Source organism: Pygocentrus nattereri, chromosome 25 (genome assembly GCF_015220715.1).
Source record: "Pygocentrus nattereri isolate fPygNat1 chromosome 25, fPygNat1.pri, whole genome shotgun sequence".
Lineage (NCBI taxonomy): Eukaryota > Metazoa > Chordata > Actinopteri > Characiformes > Serrasalmidae > Pygocentrus > Pygocentrus nattereri.
In genome coordinates this window covers 23,110,685-23,133,393 of record NC_051235.1, presented here as the reverse complement: position 1 = coordinate 23,133,393, position 22,709 = coordinate 23,110,685, and the positions used below count along the sequence as shown (strand labels likewise).

Genomic DNA, 22,709 nt, shown 5'->3' with positions numbered 1-22,709 from the left:
TCAAAATGTTTGAAAATATATCACAGGTATGGGAATTAGTCTTACTTTTCATGCTGAGGAAACATGGTGTGGAAAAATGGAGTGGCATTGCTGATGGCTGGTGCTGGTGCTGAATGGCATAGATGAGGTGCTGGTTGCTGTCAAGACCTGGGATAGGGGTAGCACCACCCCCAGCACCTATGACTGTTTGAAGGAATGGGGGCCATTTCACCATGCAAAGAATTATTTAAGCATGAAGGAATGGGAACATGAAGTTGTTTCCTAGAAAATTTCAAAGGTCTCTTTTCCTGCATAACTTGTTAGCCTCCTAGCCTCAATGCATAATAAAGTAGTAATCTCTGGACATTGGTCTTAGCTGATCAGCTGCATTTGTATTTAAACTTGTGTGTTTAGCTGAGCAATTGTTTTAAAAATGTATGTATCTTTCAAATAAACTCAAATTATACCTTTCACTTCTCCCTCTGATACCTAGAATGCCTATGACATGGCAGAACTCCAGAAGTCTCTGCAGCCCAGCCCGGCCCAGTCTGTGCAGTATGGCCGCTCGCGGGCTCTTCATCACCACCCTCCGGCTCAGCAGCAGCAGCAGCACCACCTCCACCAGTCAGACCCCCCATCCCGGGCCTTGACTGCGACCAGCACCTCGTCCATGTCATCAAGCACCACTACCACCACAACCCTGCGTCGTGATGTCCCACCAATCCGTACCCCGGCCCAGGGTCAGTGCGCCGGTCCCGGGACCAGCCGGGCTGCCCAGCTGTCCCGCAAGAGCCTGTCCTTTTCCAGCCAGGATCTGGCACGTTACTTGTGTGAGATCATCCGGGATGCTGACCAGCACCCGGAAACAGCGCCCTTCGACTCCCTCCAGGTTTTCTCCACGGAGGGTGGAGGGTCACTGGCCGGTTCACTGAGCTCCTTCAGCTCGTCCGGCCTGGAGGACAGCACCACCACCAGCACCCATGACTGTCTGAAGGAGTGGGGGCCACGCTTCGAAAAGCTCAAAGCACTTTACGAGAGGGCAGAGGCTAGTGACCTCTGAAGGAATGGAGGGGAATTGCACTGTTCACAGCAAGAAAAACCTTGAAGGACCTTTTCTGGAAAACTTGTCAAGGACAGATCCAGAATCAAATTTATAAAAATGAGAGAGGGGCCTGCTTTGCTTTCTGTCCTTGTCTGGGATTGTGAATCTTTACAAAACGTTTCTCCCGAGGACTGAAGGATAAGAGACAGGCTGGCATAGCTGGCGACTATCAATGAGCCGCAAATGGGAAGTGCCAGTCAAAAACGAAACGAGCATTTGTACATGGCACTTCTGGATTCTGCGGAAACCTTCACAGCATTGACTTGTGGATGACAATGATGGGAATGGAAGCCGTTCATTAGCTTTGTGACTTGAATTGGAGGAGGAGGGCCGTTCGTGTTCTTTCCTGATATGCTGTCCTGTATGTCTGTATTCTGTAAGTGTTTTTGATTGAAAGGGGAACGTGCTTGGTCGTCCGGGATGGGAAGGGTTTTTTCTGTGGCCTTCGCTGGTTTGCTTTTCTAAATCTGTTTGCTACCTGTGCTGTCTCAAGTGGCCCACTGTGTTCATCAGTTACACCTCCGAAGTCAGTTGCAGCTGATTGTTCTTTTTATTCAGACCACACTCTTGGTAAATTTTCACTTGGATAAATGGGAGGAAGGAGTGACTGCGAAAAAAAATGAAAGGATGTGTTAGAAGCACTAAAGAAAACGAGGCAGAGAGCGGCCTTATTGTTCAGCCTTTACTAAGACGTTCCTCGGGAATACAAATTGTGTCCCCTTCTCTCTTTCTCTCCAGCCCAAAAAGGGAGAGATGGACTAGTTGGAATACAAATGTGTCTGGGACACACAAAGCAGAAGGCCAAGGTTGAGAAGTCTGAAGGACACTATAGAGGCTCTCGGCAATCGAGTAGTCCATTGCAGAGCTTTGCTAAGTCAATGGTAAATATGGCACACATTCATACTGGGTGAGACTGAGCTAAAGAAATGAAAGAATGGGAATGTGCATGTAGTTTGTTTGTACGAGATCCAATCAAGTTATTAAGCAGAGCTAGGCTGTATTTGAGTACAGGCGTTGGTCCTTGTGGTAGGAGCTTAGTGCCGAGGTTCCACTCCATTTTGCTCCCTTTAGAGAGCATTATGTCCTTAACAAAACCTGCTTACTCTACCGCAGAGCACCATGGCATTTCTTCTCCTGCCAAAAAAAGAGAAGAAAAAGAAATTGAAAGCAAGCGTTTTCCCCCTCCAATCGCATTACGCGCCCCTGCCGAGAAACCTGATGAACCTCAGCAGCGAGGTGAATTCAGGCCAGAACATTCGGAAGTCAGTGTATGTATTGAACCCTTGGTCCCTGACACTAAAGCACCTCAACATGTCCGATTTTAATGGGCTCGTGTGGCATCGGCATGAAGCAGCACGGGGCGAGGGGGCCACAAAGGTTCTCCGTGCCGCTTTCTCCCTTGCTTCAAATGGAATACAGAACATTCATGTGGCCTCCCCCTGCGAGGACTCGAATGCCAACCTTGTATTCTATGCATTCCGAGGTAGTGTTTGTGCCCCCTCCCTCCATCGTTTTTCTTATTTTCAGTGTTTTTTGTTGCGCGGTGCCGTATGTGGAGCGTGACAGTCCAGCTGCAGAGAGTAGGAGTGTGTTAAAAGACATCAGAGAGCTAATCCTAATGTGAACTGATTGCTCGCTGTCATGCTGTGAACCAAAGGATCATGGGAGTTGGAGAAGTCGACAGAAGAGTCGTCACTCTTATTATGGATCTCAAAAGTGCCAATTTTTCCAAAGGCAGCAACACAAGTATAAAATAAGCTTTTCAAGTTGAGGCTAGGAAATGGTTCTGCTAGCGCTGTGCTCACTATTTCATGCACAAGATAAAGGATCCAAACGGACTGGGGTTCCGATTCATCCTCGTAACGCGATTGAAAAGGACACATAGTAAACAGAAGGGAAAATAGTGATCGATGAGAGATATAAAGGGGTCTGTTTCCAATTCCCAGGGGTTCCTATCATGCAGGCAGACCAGTGCCACCTTCATTTCAAATGAGAGGCCCACTTTTTAAGTTATGTGATGACTATATAGTACTGCATATTGTGAAATAATGTTTTTACCTCATTTGTACATATTGAACAGAAGTTATGCTTTTCAGAAAGAAATATCAGATCCCTTTTGAGAAATATTGAACACTGCTTCTGCCGTTAGACGTGAGCTCCTTCCCCCCCCCCCCCCCCCCCTTTCTTTTTTCTTTTGCCATATTCCTTTCGGTCGGTGAAAATATCTTGTTGTTTTGTATTTGCATCATTTGACATGTTTGCTTTTTTTTCTTTCTCAATGAATAAAGTTATTTACTACTATTATCATTTCAGCAATTATTTACACATTTTGGGTGGAAGTGAACTTTTCTGTTAAAAGCTTTTTAAATTTCACTTACTAAGAGGTACCGGGACGATAACAAGAACGTATTGTGACATGGAATCTGAGCAGTAATTAGTCTGTAATAGAGCCTCGCCTGGAAAGAATACCACTTAGGAAGAAATGCACACTTTTGTCAGAGAATCTCTGATGTACATGCAGGCAAGAAGTCAATGGGCTACGAATATAAATAATGAACAAATCAAAAAAATATTCACCGTACAAATCCTCTTTTATTACAAACCTGCAAAACACTGAACACTGACAATGGCATTCACCAAGTGAAAAGAAACCTTTCAGATGATAATGATATAGTACAACTAGTCATTCACTCGAAATATCACACAATCAATCCAGTGCAATTTAGCACCCTGCTTTTCCCACGTAACAAATTATCGATGATGCCTGAGGATTTCGACAATTCAGTAATATCCCTTTAACATCCTCCTGAAATAAAGGTTCTGATGTAAACGGGTAAAGAATATGATTCAAAAACTCCACCACAATCAACAGCACTTGTACCATAACAAAACGTACAGCATACTGGGGCCTCGTACCACAGATTAATCTGGCCGAAAGTGTATTCCGTAACACTGTATGACACCTATATATGCCTTTCATTACTACTGACCTATACTTATATTCATAATCATTTCTGAAAGCTTATTCAAACAAGCAACATCTTTTGTAGGTGAAACTGACTAAAGCAGCTTCTGTGACAACTAATAAGCCTTTCTAAACATTCACATAGGTTTATGCCAGTTGTGAAAAAATGCATTAACATGGTTTCAAATTTGCTTGAATATGAATAGGGCAGAATCCTAACAATTTTCCTAACCGAATTTACCTTCCTCTTCAAAGTTTGTAAAAATCCTAAACCTTTCCAGTTTATTTCTAAGTTTAAATAAAGTGAATCACAATTCTTGGATCAGTGTAATACTTACATTAAAAGGTGATTTTCATGACTAATGACGTATGCCAATATTTATATAAAGAACTATAAAGTATTCAAACGATGGTCAGTTGTCATACGACTTTCTGTAGGTGAAACTGAGAAAAGCAGCTTTAGTCAACTGCTGGTGCTTGTTGGAATAAGCCTTTATAAATGTTAATACAGCTTTGGATCGGTTGTCATAAATGGCTTTTGTAGCCTCATGGATGCCACCCTTCAGTAAAGTATTACCATGTATGTTCACATAAAAATTCACACCATTTCACAAAGAGACTTTCCATGAAGCTCAAACGGAGGGTCCCTTTTTAAAAAAATTGACCACGATTGCATCTATATACACGTATATTTCACTGGAAGTCTTTTAAGGATTATTGTTGCAGACACTGAAGAGAACATCAAAGAATGGATTTAGGGCATGATAGTTCAATCCATAAAAAATACATTTCAGTAGTGCTCTGGGCCTCAAATAGCCTGAGAAGTAATATAAAACCAGATTATCCTGAAGGTGTTGCTCTGAGTTTTAAAAAACTGAACTCAACTGGGCTATTAGGAAAATGACAAGGCACTTTCACACATCTCATTCGTAAAGACCTTAATGGAATGAAAGGGCTGCGAGAAATGACGACATTCACTTCTTCCATAGAACACTGAATATATTACATCAGCCCATGTAAAACATCTCGGCAAATTCACTCTGCACAATTATCACCTACACAACTGAACATAATAATTATTAAGGTTAAACGTAACAGCATGTAACTATCCTTGTAATCTAAGTAAACAGTGTTACCAAGATAACTGAATTTGTAGAGTAAAAAGAGAAATAAAAGGTTATTTTCTGTCACTCAGTGCGACATGCCAGCCACGAAATTACACAGTAGCACAAATTAAAAGAGAACAAATATGCAATGATATTCACAGTGCTAGAATCATTGGGCATTACAGTGAGAATTTGTGGCACTTTCACTGCACCTATGACCAGGACCGGCTCTTATTAGTCACCGTTAAAGAGAGACAGAGAGCACCGGACCTCTGCTTGTGGATGCGTGTATGAAAAAGCATTCTCATTAAATTTAAAAGCTAGACAGTGAGCTGCGACTGCGGGACTGGAAACTAGAGAGATGGCACAGGCCAACAGCTTGGCTGATGTAAAAACAACACGAGGCTAGGCAATAATTACCCCAAAAGTTCAAATAGATTCCTATCTCTGATTATCAAAGGGTTTTTTCCTTGTTTCTTCTTGTGTTTTTTTCCTTCTAAATATTCGGTACCCATTTTTCCAGTATGTATGTGAAAGAGGGAGTTGGGTAAGGAGAAACAGCATAAGGAGAAATGAGGGTCTGGTTCAGCATATGAGCGTGAGCAAACATCAGAGTTCGAGCACAATATGAAAGAGAGAGAATAAAAGAAAGAGAAAACCAAGCAGGAGATGTTTTCATCTTTCTCTCTCTTTCTCTCATTTAAACATGAGCTCCAGTTGCTTTAGGCCACGCAACTTAAAGCTCGTACACATCATCTGCCCATACGGGTCCAATCAGGCTTCTATCGAAACACATACACACACAAACAGAGGCCCCCCACTGCAATCACAAACTCACTAAACATTCCTTTCAGGCAGCCTCCTTGATGGGGGCTGATGTGGAGGAGGTTTTGGGCGCGAGATCGCTGGCCTCCCACTACACGCCACTGTCTGCCTTGCTTTTCTTCTTGGTTTTTTTCAGCTTGTATACGTAAAAGGTCTTGTTCTGGAACACGCGGGTGAAGAAGGTGGAGTATGGGGGCTCTCCGGTTTTGATGGCCTGGCAGAAGCGCGGGTGAGAGGCCGGGACCAGGTCAGGGTCATTTTCACCAGGCCCATCCATGATCTGAGGAACAAAGCATGCACACTTCTCAGCTTTCTGCAACGTACTCATGCATAATCAGCAATGACACCAAGATTTACAGTACTGTGCAAAAGTCTCAGACACATTTTCAGAATCTATTTCTTTGTGTGGGACGTGTTTATTTGCAGAGCAAAATGTTAATATTTGAATAAACAAAATGTATAGAATATGAATTAATAATTGTATATATATATATATTCACCTTCACTATATATATATATATATATATATATATATATATATATATATATATATATATATATATATATATATATATATATGCAGTGAAGGTGGACATGGAGATGGTTGGTGTGAAAGTAGAGGAGGCAATGGATAGGGCAAGATGGAGGCAGATGATGTGTCACCGCTGTGGTGACCCCTAAAGGGAGCAGCCGAAAGAAGATACATATAAATAGTGATTTTATGGATGTTAGTGTGTTTTTCATCTCCAAGCCTCTCCTCGAGGAAGCCCAGTATTATATGTAGTTAAAAAGCAGCTCCTGGTTTGACCAATCAGTGCTTCAGTAAATTGAGCTCATGATGTAATTGACGATATTAACGAGTCTCTGTGGTGGCTGTGAAGGTGTCAAGGAAAAATATGGACCCAAGAAATTCTTGTTACTTTTTATTGTTTTTATGTTTTTTTGAATAACTAATATGACTTTATTCTAATGTATATTGTGATTGTGAAGTAAATTGTTAAAAAATTTGCTTAGATTCCTAAAACCTTTGCACAGTACTGTACATTCTATATTGTTGCTGTGGTATCAAGACCATGTATGTTAATGCACAAGATTTTATTCCAAGTAAATTGCTATAGGTCCATATGTCATGAACACACACTGTAAAGGGCAGCTGGAGTTTTCATGGGGTGTAAAAATCAATAAAAACAAAGCAAAAAAGTTTTGATATGATGGTAACAATCTGCATGCTTGCATTACTATTTAGGGAGGTCCAAATCTGTTTTCGCCCTTCAGTGAGATCTAAGTACTTTAATGTCACGTACTGTCCCACGGAATTTAGTTAAGATATAGTTGGCTGCCAATTAGTGCTATGGATATAATGTGACTTTCTAGACTGAGATAATTTGCTTTTGGCTACTTTAAAAATTATACTGCGTTTAATATTGGCTTATCATCCAATTTGATTGACCTCTCTGATGACTTTGGTAGAAGTCATTTAAAAATTCTGCACTAAACTCAATTATATATTCTCTGAACAGATTGGAATGTGTTGTGGAGGTTAAAACGTCTGAGGTCTCTAGCAAAAATGCTTCTATTTTGCATTTCTTTCTAATTTAATACAACGGTTTTCACTAAAACTATATCCGTAGCGCAATTTATGTGAAAAGTAGTATGTTTTAGTTTTTAGTAGAATTTCTTAGTATTTGGTATGCGCCTCTTCTGCTTTAATGACAGTACAAGTTTGTGCCAAAGTCCTTATATGTAGATCAGATCTACCTGAGAGTCTTCTGAGCACAACCTTCAATAGAAGGAATAAGATTAAAAATAAAACCTGACTTTTTTGTGCAAAGGCCTTAACATTAATGTCATTCATTTGCTTAAATGTGAATAGTGACCAAGAACTAGTGCTGCATCTAGGAATTATTAATAGAGTTCAAGTCCTTTTTAAGAATAAAGAATCTATTTGAAAATTACATCCCACAATCATCATACAACCAATCTGAATAACCTGAAGCAAACCTGACAAGCAGAATGGAAAAGGTGGTTTCACCAAGTACTAGTCTGAAGCAGCTGAACACTATATATATATATATATATATATATATATATATATATATATATATATATATATATATATATACATACATACACCCACACACGCACATATATATACATGTTCATATTTTGTGTGCACATTTTGATTACTTCTATACTGCAGTACAAATTACTTCTACACTGCACACATTTAGATCGCTTTTTTAACTTCTATGCCTCACTGCTGCAAGTTATGGATAATTTCCATTTATGGCACATCTACCAAAAAGGTTCAGAACTGGGTCTGGCTTAATGTAACAATTTCTAATCCATTAAAATGAGCATGGAGTAGCTCTGCTCCCAAGCCACTGGATTGCATCAAGACATCTCTTTTACGTTTCTATTACTATTCTTCAGAGGTGTAGTTCTAACACCTCTGCTACTGCTTACCCATGGAGATTGTCTAACACCCTTTCAATGTACTGAAGCTGTAGTCATCTATTAAAGCCCATCATTCTATACAATTATACTGACTGTGTCTTGTAGAGATCCATTTTTGGATTTTTAAAGAGAGGTAAACGGCCAGCATTAAAAATGTTCATCTTTGAAGGAAATCAAACAGAAAGCTTCGCCCTAAAGTGTTTAAACATTCACTTTGTAAATATTCCCAAATTAATTTAAAGGCTGTGGAATGACGCTTTGAGAGGAATTAATCAAAGAAAGTCGGTTCCCACACCACCCACAGGTATCGGAAACTCTGGAGGCACCTCTTTGAATTCTTAACGCACTTTACATGCAAAAAGTTTTCAATTCTGACAGCTCTATGCTGGAGATCCATCAAGGCCATCAAGACTTTTTTTTTCTCCCTGAGTAAGAGATGGGGCTGAATTCGAAATATCATCAATGCACACATGCAGAGGAATGCGAGCCTTGCAGGGGCATTGGATCAGATGGGATTTTGAAGACAGCCTGAAGGAATCCAAATTAGGAGTGACTCATCTTCTGGCTGCATCAAACAGGTGAGTGCAAGAAGGCTTTTTTATGACTGGGCCATGTGCAGATCAGAGGAGGTGAGATGCACAGCCTCGATCACGTCTGTAATTGAGCGGTTTCAAAGCCGTCTCTGCTTCAGGAGACGTCTGTGTGATGCTTGATGACAACCAGGCGGCAAGACATTTACAGCTAGCACTGGCTTAGTCTTCATTCTGGCCATCTTGGGTTGTTTGGATTTGTTGCAGTTTCGGTGTGGAATCATGATGGTAATGACCATCAAAGTACTCGCATACAAAAGCATCCCTGAAAGCTTCAGTTCAGCAGCACTGTTCAAGTGCACGTCTCCCTTAAAGGAACAATTTGGCCCAAAATCAAACTTTCTTTCCCCCTTACCCTTAAATGTAGCCAGTCCAGTACAGATAATAGAAGATGACCTCTTAAAGAAAAAAAATCTGCATAATTTGATCGCTGTGATGCAAACAAAGTCATGCATGCACATGGTTTATAGGGAACCTAACGACACTGAATCAGTGGTAGAGATAAGAACCAGAGGTCACCGTGTCTACAGAGCAAATGTAGCCAATTGATTTACTCTTCAAAAAGAACAGTGGACCTACACGTCACCTGAGTTTTTACATATAATATTGATAAATATAAAATGCAGTGTTAGAAATAAAGTTTCTGTGCAGACACATTTTTGTTGATCAAGGCACAGACGATGTAAATGTGCCCTCAAAGATACAACAATGGTTTTACAGTCCAATTGTGTACCTTAAATAAGTTTTTCCCGGTGAAAAGTACGTATTGGTAACTTTTCATAACCTAATGTTTTAAAACAGAACAATAAAATCTCAAAACGGTGACCATTCCATGTAATAAGTTTCTGTGATGTAGCTTTAGGAGGCATTAAATGCATCAGATGTGTGGGTCCTATCACCACCTCTGTGAAGAATTCTAACTTCTATGGAACAGAACATTCATATCAACTCACTCTGAATGACTCTGTTTACATCTCTATGATTAAACTATATAGAATTTAAATTAATCTGTGGAATTCCCTTTTACCATAATAGGTCTCTGCTTAATACCATGATGTGTAAGCATTAATGAGATGTAAAGGGAATGAAATGTTACAAACAAGTCTGATGTATGTTTGGAAATGATGTTTCAGCTACACTCAGAGGACATTAAACAGACATACTTGGTTCACTCATTGTTTCACTAATTGTTAATAACAATTTAATGTATTGCATAGTGTATAATACATGTTTGAAATGTGCAGGATTTGAGGTAAAGGTAAGATAAAAATATTCTAAAAACAAGTAATGGCCAAGTAAGGACAACATGTCTTGTTAATGTCTACTATAAAGGCATCCTTTATACCATTTCTGGGACCAGAAAAAGAAAAAAAGTCTGGACCTGGAGGGCCTCTGTTGATTATCAGGTTTAGTTGTATATGGGAATTATCAAACTGTACTGCCCTACAAAACGATTTTTAAAGCCATTCTGAGGATGTTTTAAGGACATCATTGATGCAAATGGAGCTAATTTACTAGTTTAGCTAACAAGTAATAGATGCTTTTAGCCAACAGTTAACTGTGTAAAAAGTAGAGCCTTTTCACTCTTCCAGGTTCGATGTGGCAGCAGATGTTATAGAAGGAAAAACATCACAGCAGTGGCAGAGTTTCTGAATGAGAACACAGAGTCTTCATTAAGTTATTTGCATAATTTTTCCATGAAAGTTGTCATTTATTTGCTGGAGCAGTTTTTTCTTTTTAGAAAAGCAAGCTTAACAAGGCCTTACATCGACAATTACCTGCATGGCTACATAGTTAATAATCTGACAAGTTACCCAACAGCTGTCTAATGGCTAGAATACAGTCAATGTTATTTAAGGTGAAGTCAGCAGAGTTAATTATACTTTTTTGCCTTATGGCTGAACACCAACACTACTGTAATGTTTTCCCTCCTATGATAACTTTGGAAGTGTGAAAAGAGTCTGCCCATTTATATACATAACAGTGAGATATAGTGCCAGGCTGTATTTCTGTCATCCATCTGTAACAACTAAAATCATTAGTAGTTACAATATTGTTGCATTTGTTGTTCGTGTGTAATTATACAGTTATTAGGGACACGATATAAAGTGGGACCGAAGAGCGTAGCTCATCATCTACATTTTGGTGGAAGTTAAGCAAATTAGATTTTTCTGCATATCATCTCCAGCTAATGAAAATAGTTCAGCCACAGAAAGTAAAGAAAAACAACAGCAGCATTCTGGAAAAAAAGTTACAAGTAATTTGATTAAAGCACATTGCTGGAATAGTGACAGCTGTTAATGTGCAATTGCACATATATGCAAACAAATGCTGTTTGCATCATGCGGGTCCCACTGTTTTCTTGTTAATTTGCTTTCACTTCATTTAGTTTTATATTTACACCATAATGTGCAATGTGTAGAACTGTAATACTGCAACTTGATTGTACACAAGGAAGCTAACGATGTGGACATAAAAAAAAAGAAGCAGCATCTTAATTAAAGCAAAACTGCGCTTAATTATGGAAAAGACAGAAGACATTTCGTGTACAGTTTCTAAATACACAAGGAATAATATAATAAATCCTAAAGCTAATAATAATCAAAGCAAGGCTAGGAACCTCGCAAAGACAATATTTGTTTATGTCGTTCCGGAACTTCTCTGAGGCAGAACAGACTGAGTTATTGTGTTACTGAGTGCAGACAAGGCTGTGAAACCCACAGCATTAGGAAAAAGCAGCAGCACTGCAGGGGTCTGCGTGTGGTGGTGGTGGGGGGTGACCTACATGTCCATTGGCGAGGTCGAGCAGGTCCCTCAGCCTGCAGCCCCGACTGTGCCGGCGCTCGTAGCAGATGCTGTCCTCCAACACTATGTAGTCCGTTCCTACAGAGCGTAGCAGTCTGTGGACCTCCTCTGCTGACTGGCAGGCATACACCTGATACACCTGAGAGAGAGGAAGCGAGAGAGAGCGATAGAGAGAGAGAAAGAGAGATAGAACGAGAGTAACAGAGAAAGAGCGAGTTATATGCAGAAACCAAACAAAAGAAATAAGCCCTCTTTATGTGGTGGTTCTTTTTTTCAAAACATACAATTCATTCTCCATTGCTGCTGTCGGAACAAAACCTTGGACAAAACCAGAACAAAAATAAACTCCATTTTTGATGTTTTTAATTTTTTTTAACATACTTAAAATTGTCGGTTGGCCTTGTGTGTAACTTGTGTGTAAATTTCATGAAGAATGGACTAAAAGAAATGGCCAAAATATGCTTGGAAAAACAACTGGTTCCTTTGACTTACATTAAAAGTAAAGTAGGTTTTTTTTCTTTCTTGTAAAGTTACCATTTTGGAGATAAGAGGTTTTCTTCCGACAGCAGTGATATGCAAACAGAGCTCCAACAGCTTGTTTTGAATTCACGCTTTTTGTAATGTCCCAAAAACTCCTATTCAGTCTACAGCAGTTTAATCCTGAAGTTCTGAGGAGTGTTTGAGCCCAGGCTGCTTTTTAATTGAAGAACAGTCAGGAGAGCCAATCGGAACAGATAATTTACATATTAAAGGCACTTAAACAACTACAGCCTGTTTAAGAGATAAAGAGATGTTGGTAAATGGTCATGTAAAAATGAGTTAGGACTGTTTTTGGCACATAAAACCACATAAATGTTATAAGTCAACACCAGGGAAAAATTTAATTCAAGAAAAGTGTAGGATATTGGCCCTTTATAAGAACAGTTTGTCAAATAAATAAATGGACACTTTCCTGCTTACCTCAAAAGTAGTCCATAGCTACTGAAACTTACGTCCTAACATGAGAAAACTTCACACAAGTAAATGAATGTAAATACAACGATTAATGGTCTTAAACGCTGGAGTTAACGTATAACTGCCAATTCACACTTGTCGGCGCGCAGACTGCTGGTCACCACAGGAAAGCAGACAACAGTTTTGCCTAGCTAGTAGCTAATGCAAGGGTAAAGAGAAAGATGTAAGACAATCCGGAGACGAATTGATTTGCATTCATAAGTACTCAGCTGGTTTCCTGATACTGGTTTCCTGATAGAGAAACTGTCAAATTGTCACGATTGGCCCCTCCCAGTCCTGTCCATGTGTTCATGTTGTGTTTTGGTTTAGCCCGCGTGTTCTTTGTTTTGGTTTTGTAGTCCAGCCCCCTTGTTTAGTGACTCCACCCCTGATTATTCTCACCTGTGTTTCCACCTGTGTCTTGTGAACCCTCATTACCCTCGTGTATTTAAGCCCTGTGTTTTCCTTAGTCTAGTGCTGCTCTTTGTTTGATTTGTTGGAGTTTGATGTTTGACGTGCTGTTTGTTTTCTTTGTGTTTTAGTCTTGTTTGAGATTCTGTGTTCTTTGTTGTCATGTCTGTCCTGTGATCTCTACCTGTTGGCTCTATGACCCTGGACTGTCTCGACCCTGATTGTGGATTTGCCCACAATAAAAGTCGCTTATCTCAGTGTATGCGTCTGCCTCCTCGCTCCCTGGCGTTACACGAACAGTAAAACGTCAGCTCCCCCTTTCGCCAGCTTCTGGTTTGAATTCTCCTGTTCCACCTTAAATGGTGCAGCAGTTACATTCTTGCACCTCAGGCATGATTTAACATGGGACGAGAAAATCTGAACAAGAACCTGGTGAATGAGAAGCTGACTTCAGCGTTGAGAGACATTAAGAGGTATCTCCCAAGGTGCACTGATTTTTGTTGAAAGGACAAAAATGTCTCTTCTTAACATTTGGGTTGCCGATCCCCGAGGTATGCTAACTCGATTTTTTCACAAGCTTGCTTTCTCCCAGAGGGCTTTCTCCTGGCGAGCTGTCATAGCATACAAACAGTTTGCAGAGTCTCTTACAAAACATGTTTGCTCATGCAATATGATGTAAAAGAAAATGATATGTAAAAGCTATTTAGCTATTTTGGGCAGAAAGTGTTTACTTGTGAGAAAATGCAAATATTGGGAATTCTATGTGCTTGATTTAATATAATGTCTTTCAGAAGCCACATCATTAACCATATAAGCAAGTTTATTTGAGATTACTTGCCAAAGGTTTGAGGTGGGTGTGTGACGATTTACATATGCACTTCTGGTCCTACTTTCTATTAAGTGTCTCTAATAACTGTATAATTACACATGAATAACATATACAACAACAGTGTAACTGATTATTTAGTTAATGTTACAGATGGATTACAGAAGAACAAGTACAGTTTTGCCTCACGTAATTATAAAAGTGTACATTCTACGCAGGAACTTTCACGTAGTATCTGTAGTGCAGTGTTAAGGTTACACTTTAAAATAAGTGGACAGTTCCTGTGTAGTTGTTATATAGGTACTGCGTAATAATGGTGTGGTAATATAGAAATTTCTCTGGGGGAAATGTAATACATTTAATTAATGTCATAAAAGTTACATTTTAGCATGAGGGGACATCTGCTGTACGACTATATAGTATATAGTATGACTACTACTATTACAGAGTGGTTTAGAGCTGAAACTGGTTACAGCATCATAGCACTAGCAATATAGATGCTATCACATAATTAAATAGTTATTACATAATTAAATTTACTGTTGGGGAGAAAAAAACCTTCTAAAACTGTTGTTCCAGTCTGATTACAAATGTCATTAGATGCATTATTACCTTTGCGTAATTACGTGAGAGAGAATAGGCTTTTAAGATGCACTTGTGTAGTTACATAAGGTGTATATGTGTAATCCATGTGTAACAATGACAAAATAATTAGTAGTTATATTGTCATTGCATATGTTGTTCACATGTAACTACATAGTTATTAGAGACACTTAATATAAACTGGGACCACACCTTTAATGTTAATGGTATTCTGCAGGTTGTAAGTTTGATCACTTCTTAGTGACAGCCTGTTAGTGACATTTGCCTATTAGTGACATTAGCACAAACTAAAAAAGCAAGTCATTCACCAAGTTTTGACTTAATACTCTTTGAATACTCTTTCAAAGCACTCACAGACTCTAGATTCATCCGCTCAGGGAACTCTGATGATGAGCTTTGACGCTATAGCTACTTCATCTCATCTACATTCAGTCTTTGGTGGGAAAAAAAATAATCACACTAGCTCTCTTCATTCACGACCAAGCTACATCACAGGTGTTAACTGATCAGACGTGACCTTCAGTGCAGATGTTAATTGATGGATGAGGGATGTAATTTCAGCCAGGTGAAGGTCACTGTACTCACACTTGATAGCCATTGGAAGTGCCTGCCTGCTTTTCCTCTAATCTACACCTCTCATCAGTTATGCCTCCACACGTAGAGCTACGAGAGTGAAAGCACAACCACCCACAGAGCTCAAGAACCTTTCTGGAATCTTCCACCCCAGTCTGCCTCCCCCTCAACCTCTGTGCTCTGCTTACTGGTCTCAGGGAAAGGTGCTAAAGCACTTTGATTAATCTCTGCTACTGAGAAACACCCAAACTCCACTCCATCTGCCGCACACAGCAACCAAATACAACACGGCACTGCATCTCACATACAGAAATGCAGTGCGGTAATCAAAATCACAATGATCAAACCACATTGATGTGATTAGGCTTCTTTAGGACGCACCAATATATCTCTGATTTCACCAAAATCTGACTCAATTGAATTTACCTGGGTAAAGTTCAGTTTTTAAAAACTCACTCAAAGTAGATCATATGCAAAAAAAAAATAGCCTTGAATCATTTCGAGTGATGCATGATGATAATGGAATCATATCAGTACCTGCAGATATTTATTTAAAAAAAAAATAAAGGAATTGGACAGATGTTTAGATTTGAAAGATAATTCAAATTAATAATTGATGATGTATTTTCTGTGCTTTGGAAGAGCAGAAGGTATAGGCATCAGTGAGGTACTGGAAGAAGTACTGGATAGAATTGCTTGTTTGCTTCCCAGAAAGGCAAAGCAAAACCCCCATATGACACCAAAGGACCTGCAAGAAGCTTTAGCTAACACAGGAGTCTACTGTGCAGGTCTACTGTGCAGTGTTGCCTGCTGAAACATGGAAAAGAAACCTTACCTGCACCCTCATCACAAGAGTCAACAATTTAAGAACGCAGCGCAACTTTTCGATAAGCCAGACACAACACAAACACTGGGAACTGATGAAGTGAAGATAAACCTCTTCGGCCATAATCACCAAAGGTATGTTTGAAGAAAAAAGGACCTTGATAATTGTTAAGCATTGGGGTAGGTCTATTCTGCTTTGGGGTTGTGTGGCAGCCAGTGGCAGCGGAAACACTGCATGGGTAGATGTAAAAATGGATTTCACTAAATATCAGGAAATATTGGAATCAAATTTGGCACAGAAGCCAAAGCTGAATAGAGACTGGCTTCACCAACAAGACTATTATCAAAAACATACCTCAAAATCCACCATGAACTACGTCAAGAAACACAAACTGAAGCTTTAGCAATGGCCCTCACAATCTTGACGAGTATCATTGAAAATCTGAGCAGATCTTAAACATGTTGTACATGCAAGACGGTCAAAGAATATTGCAGAACTAGACGTTTTACAAGGAAGAGTGTAAAATAGGAATTCAAAATCCTAAAATAGGAACAGAAATGTGTGAATAGAGTGTGAGCTGACAACAAAAACGGATAGCAAGCTGTGATATCTGCCAAAGACGAGGTGCCTCAATTTTTTTTCCTTTTTTTTAAGGTTAAATATAATGTAACTGAACATGTTCTAACACTTGCAGATTTTTACAATAGTTTGCGGCAGAGGTTGTGTTTACTTCTTTTCACTTAGAAAATACTAATCAAAATGTCTTTTAGCCAACTATACATTCTGGCCAAAATAGGGTCTATTCTCAATCAATTCTAACCCTACAAAATCAATGCACTTGAACAGCCACCATCAGAGTGATGCATTACAATGCATGGATATGCATTTTAACACCCTTTTATGTCCTTCTTGGCCTATAGACGTGTGTCTGACAAGGTCTGGGCCAGGGATCAACTCTCCACTCTGATATGGCTATCCATCATAACACGAGCACATCTCCGCATGTCAGGATGCCCTGGCTGGCTCGGTTTTTCGCCTCGTGTGTCGGAGTGTATCTCGGCAGGATCTTGTTGCTGGCTCATTAAGCATGCGCTATCATGACCTCCGTGGGCTGAGTAAGTGTGTGAATGCTTCACTTCACCCGGCCGCATCAGCCAAAATGAGCCAGCTCATTATATCCTTAATTAAAAAGTCGCCGCATCTCTGGTCCTTTCCGAGGCTCTTTGTACATCTGAATTGGCTGGAGTGAGGGTTTAAAAAAAGAAGCAGGTAAATAAATAAAAAATGAATAAATAAACCAAAAAGGCTCTTACCTGCCTGGTCCTCTCCCGCAGTGCTTGATCCTCATAGTGGGGGTGGTTAGTCAGAACCCGTCCCGTGCATAACTTTATCCCCGCCAGCAGCTGCATGCTGCCTGCAAACACCGCACGCTTGGGGGTCTTGGAGCTGAACGGTGAAAAAAAAGGGGGACGCTCAGCCTTACACACTTTTCATGTTTCATTAACATTTAAGAGTGTGTTTGTGTGTTAGATGTGTGTGTATGTGTGTTAGGAGAGTGCAGGCGCGCTGGAGCCGCCATGAAAGCTGCAGCGAGCTGCTGACATTAATTTCTAACAGAGGGAAGAATGTTAACTGGCTCGGCAGGAGCAAACGCAGCCATGTGTACACTTCCATTACTCAAGTGCAAAATGCTCGAATGGGAGACATTTGGGATGTGATCATCACTTTTAAGGCTCATTCTGATGCTTTACAGAGTTACAGCATCATTATGATAAGTGCCATCTGAGTGCTGCTCACTGAATAATAAAAAAAAGTCATTTTTTAAGATGGGGACAAAAAAGACTAACTTCACATTTAAGCACTGATTTGAAATGTAATTCTTGATACTTCCGATTAGCTGGTAATTGGACAGTAGGGCCGCTCCGACAGATTGGCTGACAATTTTGTAAGGGATCTCTAAAACAGCTGACTTTTCTTTAAAATGGACTTTGGCAGCCTCTAAATCTCAAATATCGATACTGTATGACAAAAAGTATTTCTGACAATAAAACACCCTGACCAGTATGCCAGTTTTATCACACTTCAATTGTTGAACTGCCCTGCTGGCGACCTGTACAGGGTGTATCCTGCCTTTCGCCCGAAGACTGCTGGGATAGGCTCCAGCACCCCCCCGCGACCCTGAAGGAGAAGCGGCTTAGAAAATGGATGGATGGATGAATTGTTGAACTTTAACTGTTTGCAAAATATGTACAATATGTCATTGCAGGGTAGGGCAGACACTGCCTATTACCCAGTGCCCCTGATCACAACATTTCACCACTGAGATCAGTTTTAACTACAGTATTGCTACTGTAGAACCACAGCTGGTCTTTTTCCTCTTTATGCATGTGTTTAAATTGTCATATAGTTGTATAGTTATGGTATACTGTTCAAAAGAAATTACTGTACAGTGTTTGTATAGTTTGTGTATATGTATTGCATTTACTGTCAGTCTGCATTGTTGTCTGCTGCTGTGCTGTGTTAAATGTAGCACTGTGTCCTGCAGAAATGACCCTTCATTCCTCTCTCAGCACACAATAAATGGCAATAAAGCTTACTTTGCCTTTGATAGCTAATATGATGGTGGTGTCTTGTTCAGCTGGTCTGTGAGGGCATCACAAATGCTGCTCCACTGGCTGAAGTTTGAAACTATCACTCTATAAAATATGATATTAAATAAAATAAGGTGTTACGTTAGCAGGGGTTACACTGAGGGGCTATCACTACTAGTGATACAGCAGTACTTTTTGGCATAGCCTGAATCAGATGACAGCACATGACAGTCACAATTGGCCCCTCCCAGTCTTGTCCATGTGTTTGTGTTGTGTTTTGATCTTCCATGTGCATTTGTTTTGGTTTTCTAGTCTTGCCCCTCGTTTCATGACTCCACCCTGATTGTCTCCACCTGTGTATTTGTTATATGCTGAGTTGGTTGTTCTGGTTACTGTTTGTTGTTAGAACCTGCTTATTGTTTATTGCTGGTCTGTCATGTCTGCCCCCCCATTCAATCCGTGTTGGCTCTATGACCCTGGACTGTCTCAACCTTGATTTTGGATTTGCCCATAATAAATCTCGCTTATCTCAGCACATGCATCTGCTTCCTCACTCCGGGATACACACACAGGCAATGTCCTTACTGAGTTTTAATAAATACTGTATGTTTTGAAAAAGTTTTCAATGCAACACAGCTGTTTTTGGTCCTGAACTATGTGTTAATTGCAAATACAATGTATAAACAATTAAATGTTTCTAATGTTCTGGCCACAACACGCACTGGCATAGAGGCTCAATTGGTCAGCGGACATTTTTATATCTTTCTGGCCCTGAGTACGTCCATCACTACACAGCAGAACATAGAGACGGCAGGGCCGTAGGTAATGTTTTTGAGCAGACAGCGCTGGTGCTAGAAAAACTGCAAAAATTTTCCAACACAAAGATTAATTTTATTAATCTCAATTTGACACATAAAAGCTGCGAATTGTGATGTTCATTTTGTGAAATGTACTCCATAGTGAGACAGATTTTTAGATAAAGTTCATATTATTACATACATTATCAGCTGTAACAGCTCTTAATTCACTACAAACTGTGGCTGGTTAGAGGGTCATTTTGACCCATTGCAGACTTCTGAGATCTCAGCAAGGTGGATATTACAGTAATGACTAGCGAACAAAATATTTTAAAACCCTAATTCAGAGTGCCGGACACTAGCAATTATAAAGGCCCTGGTCACAAGTTTAACACTTAGAAAAATCAAGCTTTCTGCTCAAGAATCAGGCTGGTTGAGTAAAAGGCTTGTTAAGCTAAACAGCCAAATTAAGCAGACTTGTTTCCTTTTAGCTGTAGGCTGCAGCCTTCAAATTAAATGTGTTAGTGAAGACTTGATTGTATTTTATTCTTTACAGCAGTACTGACAGGAACCAGGGGAAGTGATCTCTACACCACAAAAAAACCCCTTTAATTTACTAACCAAACAATCTGAGAAACGACACCTGTCTTTTAAGTTTTTACATGTGATGCTGATGGTAAAAAAAGTGGTTAATCTGAAGAAATGTGTTTTCACTGGGGATTATTTTGCCTTATAACTCTCTCATGTACCCCCCAATAAGGAATAGATTAAAAAAAAAAAAAAAAAAAAAAAAAAAAAAAAAAAAAAAAATATATATATATATATATATATATATATATATATATATATATATGTATATATATATATATATATATATATATATATATATATATATATATGTATATATATATATTCACAAACGCTTCACCAATGTTTTCTTATTTGGGATTTGTTCTTAGGTAAGAACAGAATCTACACACACTCAAGAGCACAAAAGTGTGAACAGTTCTGTGATTAAGGAACATGTCATGAAGCTGACCATCACAATGTCCTAGAACTTCCCTCAAGAACAAATGTAATAAAAAAATTTGGATGATATTGATGAATGAAGCCCAATGTTCTTTAGCAAATCTAAACCTAGACCTAAACTCATTCAGGTGAATGGAAGTTTTGCCAGTGTTATGTAAAAGAATGCATTAGTGGACAGACTACAGATCATACAGACTTCTGAAATTACGTCATCATTCTGCAGTTGCTGTCATGCCGATATTAGAAACAGTGGATCTAAGCAGACTTCAGTATGGGAAGAATGCTTGCTGTTTTCTAAAAATCGCTGCTGTCATGTTTTGCCATATAGACAGTAACATTTTTCCCCCGATTGTCACTGCACCCTCTGAATTATGAGATTAAGGAGTCAAAATACAAATATTGCTACATGCAAGCTAAAACTGCTGGCGTAGAACTGACATCATAAGAATGGCATCCTCTCCACACAAATCAGCAAGCTCCATCAAATGTGCTAGTTAAGGTGCTTTTGCAGCAGTAGCCTAGTAGTTGTAGCTGTTTGTATTCTATAGTACTCAGCAAAAGTCAGAGAGCACCCTATTCAATTTTAATTCAAAACCAACAATACATGTTGCTTTTTTTAAGTGTAAGGGGAAAAGATGAAAACATCTAAAAAGGTTACAGTAGTTATTTCTGAGAGATTAGACGTTAAGGCAGTCCACCTGTATAAGGAAGGGGAAAGTCAAAGGAAATATTTGCAAATAATGGCAAATAATACCAGGTATTATCATTCTATCAATCTCTTTTGATTACACTCAAGAGGAAATTGCAGCGTTTGTTGGTGTTGGTCTCAGAGGGAAGGTGAAGGAGAACGGTAAATGGAGCAGACCCTGAGAGCAGCAGGACAGTTTCAACATGGCAGATGTTTGTTGGTAGGAATGTTTCTTCATGACAGACACATGTTGGGAGGAATGTTTCATTAGAGTGGAGGAATATTGCTAACTGAGTGAAATGCCAGAAGATGCCTTAACCTCAGCCATGAACCAAGTCAATAAGCAAGGACCAAAGGATGTCAAGGTTAAATATATATATAATGTACATAGTCCCTTCAACTCGTTCTGACTTCCTCTCTCACTGGACCCTGTACACCTCACTCCTCTCAGACCACCACTACCTAGCGCACACAGACACACACACACACAAAAACACACACATACACACAAAAAAACACACACATACACATTGGGTAACTACAGGATTCAATTTTAGACTGTCCAACACACTGGCAAAGTTGAACAGGGAGAAAAATGACCACAATTACAGAGGGCTGTCTCTCAGAGCTCAGTCTGCCCTCCACTACCACAGCATCCTCACCTCTGAACACACACACACAGATAGAGAGAGAGAGAGAGAGAGAGAGAGAGAGAGAGGGGGAGAGAGAGGCAAGTAAGAGGAAATGAGAGGGATGGAGAGAGAGAATGAGAGAGAGTGGTGAGCAAGGGAGAAATGAGAGGAACAGAGGGAGAGAGAGGTGAATAAGGAAGAAAGGAGATGAGGGATTAAGAGAGACATAGAGAAAGAAGTGAGTAAGGAAGTAATGGAAGGGAGGGAGACAGAGAGAGAGAGAGAGAGAGAGAGAGAGAGAGAGGTGAGTAAGGAAGAAATAAGAGGAAAAGAGGTAGAGAGAGAGGTGAGTAAGAAAGAAATGATAGGGAGGAAGGGAGAGAGAAGGAAGAGAGAAAAACAGAAAGAGGTGAGCAAGAAAGAAGGGAGGGAGGAAGTCAGGGAGGGAGGGAGAGAGAGGTGAGAAAGGAAGTAGTGAGAGGGAAGGTGGGAGGAAGAGAGAATAGTAAGGAAAAAATAACAGGGGAGAGGCAGGGAAAGAGATTGAGAGAAAAGGAAGGGAGGAGAGAGGGAGGAGGGAGAAAGGGAGCGAGGCAGGAGTGAGGCAGGAAGAACTGGGAAAAAGAGAAAGTGAGAGAGTGCGCAAAGAAGGAAACAGTGAGAAAAAAGCATGGTAAGACAAAAGACGAGGAGAAATTATGAATAACGTTATAGAGAAAAAAACAAAGAAAGGGAGAAGAGAGGAATGAATAAGGAAGAAATAAAAGAGAAATATACAGAGAGTAAGGAAAGAATTGAGAGAGATGGAGGGATGGAGAGAGACACGGTAAGTGAGGAGAGATGGGGACGAGTAATTGGAGAAGAAATGAGCACGAGAGAGAAAGAGAGAGAGAGAGATGGAGACAAAAGAT

At 39.8% G+C, this 22,709-nt stretch overlaps 2 protein-coding genes across 5 annotated transcripts in view; one reads left to right on the top strand and one right to left on the bottom strand.

Moving 5' to 3' along the window:
* Positions 1 to 1,701, top strand: part of si:ch211-186j3.6 (neural-cadherin) — a 374,937-nt gene extending 373,236 nt beyond the window's left edge. The window contains exon 33 of the mRNA XM_017723303.2: positions 473 to 1,701. Coding sequence (XP_017578792.1) covers positions 473 to 1,039 — 567 coding nt within the window. The 3' untranslated portion in view covers positions 1,040 to 1,701. The remainder of the gene's footprint in view (positions 1 to 472) is intronic.
* Positions 1,702 to 3,653: 1,952 nt separating this feature from the next.
* dpy19l3 (dpy-19 like C-mannosyltransferase 3) overlaps positions 3,654 to 22,709 on the bottom strand; it is a 68,366-nt gene continuing 49,310 nt past the window's right edge. For all 4 annotated transcript variants that reach the window (XM_037534566.1, XM_017723302.1, XM_017723301.1 and 1 more), the window contains exons 17-19: positions 17,375 to 17,507; positions 11,810 to 11,968; positions 3,654 to 6,257 (exon numbers count right to left, since the gene is read on the bottom strand). In XM_037534566.1, the coding sequence (XP_037390463.1) occupies positions 6,069 to 6,257; positions 11,810 to 11,968; positions 17,375 to 17,507 (481 nt within the window). In that variant the 3' untranslated portion in view covers positions 3,654 to 6,068. The remainder of the gene's footprint in view (positions 6,258 to 11,809; positions 11,969 to 17,374; positions 17,508 to 22,709) is intronic.